The sequence below is a fragment of the Arachis hypogaea genome, chromosome 19 (genome assembly GCF_003086295.3).
Source record: "Arachis hypogaea cultivar Tifrunner chromosome 19, arahy.Tifrunner.gnm2.J5K5, whole genome shotgun sequence".
In the NCBI taxonomy this organism is placed as follows: Eukaryota; Viridiplantae; Streptophyta; class Magnoliopsida; order Fabales; family Fabaceae; genus Arachis; species Arachis hypogaea.
Window position 1 is genome coordinate 148,979,654 of NC_092054.1, and position 9,620 is coordinate 148,989,273.

Below are 9,620 nucleotides of genomic sequence, written 5' to 3' on the forward strand. Positions count from 1 at the left end.
TTCTTGCACAAAAAAAATTAAATAATCATGTCCAAGAGTTACAAACAATAAAGAAAAATGATATATTCATAAATAAGTTCATGTGCCACAAATTTTCTGTTTCAGAACCCGTGAACAAATTGGTTAAAAAGTAAAACACGCCAGCAAAATTCGTTCCTTTAATGAAATTTCAAACAAATTAAATGATGTTACTATATTTATTTGGAGTCTACATAGAAAGCATAGCAGATCAGATCAAGCAAATATATGGAAAAGAAAAAGTGGATTAGCATTAGCATAATATGTGAATTGCTATTAGAGGCAAAGGAGGAAATAATCATATCTGATTTGATTGTTGGAAAGAAATTTTTGGAATCAAATTATGGTACAATCATTATAATTGATAAAGGACAACAATGGAATTAGAATTGCATATTTGACATTTATAGAAAGAGCAAGGACAACAAATAAAATAAGGATTTCAAGTGTTTTTCACTAAATTTTTTTTCATCTCAAAAAATTAAATTTGAAATCGGTAGAAAGCTCAGATGAGTTTGCCCATTATTCAACAAATTTGATGTTGATTTTGTAATTTAATTATAAATATAGAATATAGAAATTAAAGATAATTGAAGAACTTAATAATTTTAAAATCTGTCTTTGTCTTATTAGTTTAAAATAGGTTAAAAATATAAAATATTTATTATATATAATTTTTATAATTTCATTCTTTAATTACTTATAATAACATATTAGATTTAAGTTAAAGATAAAAAAATAAATTTAATTAAAAATTAAATAAAATCTCCAATTTTAAGAACCTAAAAAATAAGGAGTTTTGAAGGGATTTTTTTTTTTTTGGTGACTAGTTTTGAAGGGATTTGAAAAACTAAAAAAAAAAGTTTTAACATATTTACTTTTTAAATAATAAAATTTATGAACTGGTTTTACATTTTTGAAATCTTTTTTTTTTTCCTTCAAAATATTTCAAAACTCGTGAACACACGTTAAAGCATAAAAAATAAATTTAATTTTAATATATAATTTTACACAAATATTTAATTATGTATCACTATGTCAATAAAAATAATAACTTTGAATAATTAACACGTAAATGGTTATTTAAAAAAACAGATGATTGAACGACAATATAAAATATTAAATATCATAACATCAAAATTAAATTTATAAAAGAATAGTTAAAAAAAATAACATATCAACAATTTCTTTAAATTTGGAACAAATTAAATCATCTTACTATATCTATATGCATTTGAAGTACTCAATTAATACCTAATAACTGGCCACATATTTCAAGAGATGAGATATAAGAAAGTTGAGGCTTCATCATAGGAGAGGACGGTTTCAAAGAAAGGAATAGGAAAATAAATATTAATGACTTGCATCCCACGCAATTAAATTAGGGATTCTAATCACTCACATGTTATTTAAAAGGCTTTTGTTTTCACTCCAACACTAACAACCCACAAATTCAATTCCTTACTCATCCAATGGCTAGATGGACTATCAAGCGCAGCCACAAACGCAAAACCGCCGGGAGAAACTGGCTTGGTCTTCCGAACGACCTAACTTTGATGATATTCTCGAGGCTTTCCACGGTTGACATCTTGGCTAGCATCCAGCAGGTGTGCCGTCAATGGTGGAGCATCTGCATGGATCCGCTCATGTGGCGCACCATCAACATGTGCGATCTTGGGATTCGCAATTCGGTGGACTATAAATTGGAGAAGATGTGCCGCAATGCAATTGATCGTAGCTGTGGCCAGTTGGAAGACATAAGTATCGAGTATTTTGGCACCGATGATCTCTTCAAATACATAATTGACTCGTAAGTTCAAAGTTTTTCATTTTTTATTGTATAAAATTACTTTTTAACATTTATTGGCATATGATTTTTACTGTGATGTTTGTATAGTATTGGTAATTATACTAAGCTCATCAATAATTTATAATCGAGTTGAAGAATTGAAGTTGAATTATAATTGTTAAAAATTGTTAGAAGCTTTATGAATTCAACATTTATTATTAACTACTGCATGGATGAAGAACAAGATATATATTGAAAATAAAGATTTTTTTTATCAAGATATATATTCAACAATAATTTATATTGCATTTTTAACATTTATTATATGAAAAATAAGATCTTTTAAAAAAAAATGTAAATTACAGCTTCTCAAAAAAGATGTTTTTGTTCTAGTGATTCTACTTTTATTACTAGAAATTTGACAGACGCGCTAAAAAATATAAAAAAGATCTTTTTCATTAAAAAAATAATTTTTTTTATCAAGATAATGGCACTCAAACAAACACTAAGTGACTTGGATAAATTATTTGTGGATTTAAAAACTAACAGTTTAATTTGTATGGTGATTTCTAACAGGGGATGTCATAAATTGCGACGCCTGCGACTTGTTCAATGCTTCCATCAAATGTCAGACGAAGGATTCTGTGAGATGGATGAAAAGCTTCCATTGTTGGAGGAACTTGATATTAGCCTTTGTCACTATGTATCTAGTATTGCTTTAGAAGCAATAGGCCGAAGTTGTCCTCTTCTGAAATCATTCAAATTTAATAATGATGGCAGTAAGAAAGAAGCATTTGTTATTGTACAAAATATGTCCAACTTACGCCATCTCCAACTTGTTGGTAACAATCTCGACAATAGTAGCTTGAGTGCCACTCTTAATGGTTGTCCTCATCTTGAATCTTTGGATTTACGCATGTGTTCAGAACTTGAGTTGGAGAGGATATTAAGGATAAGATGTGATGAACAATTAAAAGATTTTAGAGATTCAGATGCACTCCTTGATGGCTTTCAACTTTGGGGACTCCTTGATGGCTTTCAACTTTGGGGACTAAGTTATGAAACCGAATACAGTGTTGCAGTATATAAGTATCAATGCGAGAAGCGGGACGAGAAAGAAAAAAGATAGAGAGGCAGAAAATTTGGATGTAGCAAATTGGGAGGATATAGATGCTATATGAAAAAGTATCAAAAGTCAAAAAATACTGTATAAAGGATTAATTCCAAGATCAAGTAATGGAATGAAGTATAGTGCTAAATCCAAAGGGAAGAAGAAACATAAAAGAAAGGAATGCAAAATTAATAAACAAAAAAACATATATTATGAAATGGAAGATGCAGATGAACTATTGAAATCTAGTATTTTCTTTTTTTAAATTATAATTTTTTATATAGGTCATGTTTATTTTATTGGTTTGTTTTTATCTCTTGTGGAAAATAAAGAATTGTTTGAAGTTTTTGGATAATATAAGTTTGTTGAGACAATATTATAGGGTCTTCATAATTTTCTTTCAAAGAGTTCCAAGTCTTTAAAAATAAATTAAATATGTAAAATATAAAATTTTAATGTGACGATTTAAATTGTTCGCGTAATAGAAATCAATCTAGATATATATTAAAAATTATCTATTAAATCAACCACTTGTATAAAATATATGTCGCAATACAAAATAGACATACATAAATATATAAATATATAAGGACTAATTTGAGATTAATGTTAATGTGCTCCAAAAGAAAATAAAGAGTGCAATACTCTTTAAATTCTAAAATCTAAATTTTAAATGCTAAATTTTAATTTTTGAATCGTGAACTCTAAACCATCAAATTATGAATCTTAAACTCTAAATTATAAATTCTAAATCTAAATCATTGATATAAAATATAATAAATAAAAAATTAAAATTTATTTATTTAACAAGGAATACAACACTATATCTTACAATTTTATATTTTACATAGTATAATTAATTTCTATTAGATGAACAATTTAAATTATCACGTCACAATTTCATGTTTTATATATTTAATTTATTTTTTAATTTTTACTTCAAATTTTTATTTTGTCTGCCTTGAGGCGCAAGCTGCAAGCCGCAACTCTATTGTAATAGTAGGGTTTCATTTGGTTACTATCACTGTCACATATTTAACCTCTTATCCAAAAAGGTTTGTGACACCAACACCAAAACCTACCTCAAAATTTACATCCAACTCAAATCCTATTCTCTATTATTATTATTATAGAAGTGAGACTCAAACCCGTTTCTTTTTTATACTCCTATTTGACTTATGATTGTGGACTTAATAAAGTTCACTTTGAAATAAATTAAAAAACTGTTTTGAACTTCAATTACAATGGTATTAGTGATTTTTATTTTTCAGCACCTCTAAGTTGAGACATAACCACTCTACTTTTTATGTTGTTTATGAGTCTTTTTCTGTTGTAGTTTTCTTGCAAAAAAAAAAATTAAATAATCATGTCCAAGAGTTACAAAAAATAAGAAAAATGATATATTTATAGATAAGTTCATGTGCCACAAATTTCTGTTTCAGAACCCGTGAACAAACCCTTAAAGTATAAAAAATTTGGTTAAAAAAAAACATGCCAGCAAAATTCGTTCCTTTCATGAAATTTCAAACAAATTAAATGATGTTACTATATTTATTTGGAATCTATATAGAAGGCATAGCAGATCAGATCAAGCAAATACATGGAAAACAAAAAGTGGATTAGCATAGGCATAATATGTGAATTGCTATTGGAGGCAAAGGAGGAAATAATCATATCTGATTTGATTGTTTTGGAATGAAATTTTTGGAATCAAATTATGCTACAATCATTATAATTTATAAAGGACAACAATGAAATTAGAATTGCATATTTGACATTTATATAAAGAGCAAGGACAACAAATAAAATAAGGATTGCAAGTGTTTTTTCACTAAACAATTTTTTTTTTCATCTCAAAAAATTAAATTTGAAATCAGTAGAAAGCTCAGATGAGTTTGCCCATTATTCAACAAATTTGATGCTGATTTTGTAATTTAATTATAAATAAAGAATATAGAAATTAAAGATAATTGAAGAACTTAATCATTTTAAAATCTGTCTTATGGGTTTAAAATAGTTTCAAAAATATAAAATATTTATTATATATTTTTATAATTTTATTCTTTAATTACATATAATAACATATTAGATTTAAGTTAAAGATAAAATAATAAATTTAATTAAAATTTAAATAAAATCTCTAATTTTGAGAACCTAGAAATAAGGAGTTTTGAAGGAATTTGAAAAACTAAAAAAAGTTTTAACATATTTAGTTATTTACTTTTCAAATAATAAAATTCATGAACTGGTTTTACACTTTTGAAATTTTTTTTTCCTTTAAAATATTTTAAAACTCGTGAACACACTTTAAAGTATAAAAAATAAATTCAATTTTAATATATTTATCTGGACAAAGAAATTTTATACGTATATCTAATTATGTATTATTATGTCAATAAAAATAATAACTTTTAACAATCAACACTTAAATAATTATTTAAATAAATGAATATGATTGAACTATAAGATAAAATATTAGAGAGCCTTTTTTGAAGTCCATTTTATGATGCTACAAAATGGTTGTTCCCTAAACCCTAGTACGAGAGAGTACACGAGAGTACATGAAATGGAGAGTGGGGAGAGCGGGGGAGAGTCTTCGAGGGTGGCACATAACGAGGCAGCCGGTCATGTTGGCGGAAGCAATAAGGGGGAGAGCGGAGGGGGCATGCATCAGGTGAAAAGGAGAGGATTAAAGGAGATGGTAACAAGACTCAAAGTCAGCGGCTATCGTTCAGAGATAAAGTTGTTGGTGCCTCAGCAAGGAGAGCTTTGGAAGTTGCTGATTCTCTTGATGGGGATAAGATGGCTACCGTAGTTAGTAAGCAAGGCGATTCGGAGATACCAATTGTGACGTTCACTGAGGAAGCAAAAGAGATATTGGCAGAGCCCTACAAAGATGCCATCGTGATCAAAGTTCTTGGAAAAAATTTTAGCTATACAGCGATCATGCACAGGTTTAAAGGCGTCTGGAGAACCAAAGGAGGATATGAGGTACTAGATGTCGGTTTTGGCTATTTCTTAGTCAAATTTGATCTCTTGGAGGATAGAGAGAAAGTTCTCCTTGGAGGACCGTGGATGATTACTGGAAGCTATGTTGCGGTTAAACCTTGGAGTTCTTCATTCAGACCTTGTGAAAACACTTTTGGGTCTACCATGGTTTGGATAAGAATAATATGTTTAAACATTAACTATTATCAAGAGAGAGCCATGAAAATGATTGCGTCAGCTGTTGGCAAACCGATCCGCATCGACTTAGCCACCAAATTTGCAGAGAGAGGAAAGTATGCAAGAGCATGTGTGCAAATTAACTTGGGACTTCCAGTTATAAAAAAAATTCAAGTTGATGGTCATATGTATGACATAGAATATGAGCACTTGAATTTAATTTGTGAAAAATGTAGCTGCTTTGGGCATGTCACAAGAGACTGTGCGAAAGAGATCACAACAATGGCATTAGGAAGGAAAGCACGGTGAAGGAGAAAAATTTGCCGTCACTTTTTCCTGTAGATAACAACGAGAAAACGGTGGAAGGTAGTCAAATCCCAGTAAAAAATCAAAATTTAACTTTTGAATTTGGAATTAATGCCAAATCAATTCCAATTATGGAGAAGCATGGTGCAGCAGATCTTGTGCATGATAATTTGCAAGATTCACGTATGGAAAGGAGTACTAGTGCAAAAGAGGGTGAATGGGTTACAGTTAGTAGAAAAGGCAAGGAAAAAGTGGGTAAAGGCCACAATGTAGTGCCAAAAAAAGCCAATGTAGCAATATGCTCTAATTTGGTGAGTAAGAAATTTTCTTTTGGGTCTAATAACATGCATGCTGGATCCTCATCAAATGCAAAGGTGAAGTCCTTATCAAATGCAAAGGTGGGGCCTAAGGAAAAGAAAGATCCTCCATCAACGCTTGGCTCTTTGGGAACAACTCAGGTGGCTTTCAAGGATCAGAGTACTCCCTTTCTTAAAGCAGGGCATAAAAGGCAGCGACCTATTTCGCTTCAAAACTCACCTACTGAAGCATTGTCAATGGATTCTCGAGTACGAAAAGAGCTTGATAAAGTTAGTGCAACAACAAACTTGAAGACCCAACCTCAACAGAAGAATGATAGTTCTGCGGTGCAAGTCCACAAGGAGACACTTGGAGACAGGGGTCCATCAACATGAGGTAGAATGATTAAACATTCTAATTATTTAATTTATTTTTTATGGATTGTGACCATTTAAATATTAGTAGTTGGAATGTTAGGGGGCGTCAAATAAGATGTCTCGGGTGCACTGTAAGGAGTTGGTACGAAAATTTCAACCAACTTTTTTTATTTTGGTGGAAACTCATATTGGGTTTGAAACTATGAAAGAATTTTGGGGGAGATTAGGCTATTATCCTGTAGGGATTGTAGATGCTGTTGGACACAAGGGAGGAATTTGGTTCCTCTCTGCTAATTTAAAATTTTCTTGTAAAATTCTTTGGGCTATGAATCAATGTGTAACTTTGGAAATTGATGGTGGTGGGCGAAGATGGATCTGCAGTGCGGTTTATGGCAGCCCTCAAGCCACTAATAGAGTAGAATTATGGAGTCATCTGCTTGATATTGGTTTGTGCATTCAGGACCCGTGGGTGGTGGTTGGGGATTTTAATGATATTTTGAGTGTTCATGAGGTGAAGGGGGGGTAATTTCTATTCAAATCGCAGTAGTATCTTTGCAAGTACTCTAGATTCTTGTGGTCTTTTTGATCTAACAACCTCTGGAAGACGGTTTATTTGGTTCCGTAAAATTCAAGGAAACAAAGAAATTGCAAAGAGATTGGATAGAGTTTGCTGTACTACAGAATGGCGCCTTCTTTTTCCAGAAGCTTTTGTTGAAGTTCTCAGTCGTTCCCACTCTGATCACTGTCCCCTACTTATCCGATGTCAAAGAGTTCCTATCAAGAAAGGAAACCGGCCTTTTAGATTCCAAGTGGCATGGGCAACGCATCCTGATTACAAGGCCATTGTTCAGAAATCTTGGGATAGTACAGACTTTGGCATCCATAGGAAGTTGCTGGGGGTCCAAGAAGCTTCGTTGGAATTCAACTCTACGGTCTTCGGCAATATTTTTATTAAAAAGAGGGAATTGGAGAGTTATTTGAATCGTATTCAACGGAAAATGGAAGCTGACGATGATCCGATTCTGAAGCACAAAAAGGAAGAATTGAGAGCTGAGTATAATATAGTTTTGGCCCAGGAAGAATTGCTTTGGTACCAGAAGTCAAGAGATCAATGGGTTCGGTATGGTGATAGAAATACTAGCTTTTTCCATATGCAAACCATCCTTAGAAGAAAATCTAACAAGGTTCATGGATTGCTAGTCAGTGATGGGTCTTGGTCTGATGATCCGGAAGTTTTGCAAAGGGAGGTTGTTCATTTCTTCAAAAATATTTTTTGTTCTACTGAGCCTGTTGAGGTTAATTGCATGGGAGAAATTTCTATACCATCTCTTAGCCATGATGCTTATGATAATTTGTCTAAACCAGTAACAATGTTGGAGGTTAAAGAAGCTTTGGATAATATGAGCTCGTTTAAAGCTCCTGGGCCGGATGGTTTTCAAGTTTTTTTCTTCAAGGAATATTGGGATGTGGTGGGTCATGAGGTATGGCGTAATGTTCAAAAAGCATTCTTAGGGGAGACGTTAAGCCATTCTTTGTTGGAAACTTTGATTGTTCTGATCCCTAAGTGCGACCCTCCAACTAGATTGAAGGATTTTCGGCCAATAAGCCTTTGTAATGTAATTTATAAGCTAGTGACTAAAGTGCTGATTAATAGATTACGACCATTTTTGGATGAGATTGTTAGCCCAACTCAGGGAGGGTTTATTCATGGTAGAGGAGCACTTGATAATATTATTATCGCCCAAGAAGTTCTTCACTTTCTTAAGCGGACAAAGTCTAGAAAAGGAGCTATGACTTTTAAGATTGATTTAGAAAAGGCTTATGATAGAGTTTATTGGAATTTTCTTGAGCACACTCTTGAATCTTTTGGCTTTCCTTCTCTAATTATTCGGCTTGTAATGAATTGTGTTCAGACCTCAAATCTTTCCATCCTTTGGAATGGGAATAGATTGGACAGCTTCCAACCTCGCAGAGGGCTCAAGCAAGGAGATCAAATTTCTCCGTATTTATTTATTTTGTGCATGGAGAGATTGGCGTGCTTCATTTTCAAATAAGTTGACGAGGGTATTTGGGATGGTGTGGCTGTTTCTAGAGGGGGACCTAGAGTTTCTCACTTGATGTTTGCAGATGACCTCCTCCTTTTTTGTAAAGCGAAGAAAAGTCAAGTTCAGAATGTTGTGCACACCTTGGAGTTGTTCTGTAAAGCTTTAGGTATGAAGGTTAACATTGAAAAATCTAAAGCTATTTGTTCTAGAAATATCTCTAATAGAAGGAAGAAAATGTTGTCTGGTGTTTCTCATATTCCTTTTACTAGTGACCTAGGCAAATACTTGGGGGTGAACCTTAATCATCCTCGAGCTGCTAGATCTATTTTTTCGGACTCTTTAGAGAAGATCAAGAATAGGCTGGCTAGTTGGAAAGGTCGGCTCCTTAACAGAGCAGGCAGGCTTTGCTTAATTAAATATGTTGCTTCTTCTCTTCCTATTTATCAGATGCAAGTGACTCTTTTTCCTATTTCGGTTTGTCGAAAGATTGATTCTGTGCTTAGACAATTCTT

The 9,620-nt window shown here is 32.1% G+C and overlaps 1 protein-coding gene across 1 annotated transcript; it reads left to right on the forward strand.

Moving 5' to 3' along the window:
- Positions 1-1,490: 1,490 nt before the first annotated feature.
- On the forward strand, positions 1,491-2,936 carry LOC112779042 (putative F-box/LRR-repeat protein 23). The gene is made up of 2 exons (XM_025823304.1): positions 1,491-1,828; positions 2,384-2,936. Exons 1-2 carry the CDS (start codon positions 1,491-1,493, stop codon positions 2,934-2,936), a joined length of 891 nt encoding a protein of 296 aa, XP_025679089.1.
- Positions 2,937-9,620: the final 6,684 nt, after the last annotated feature.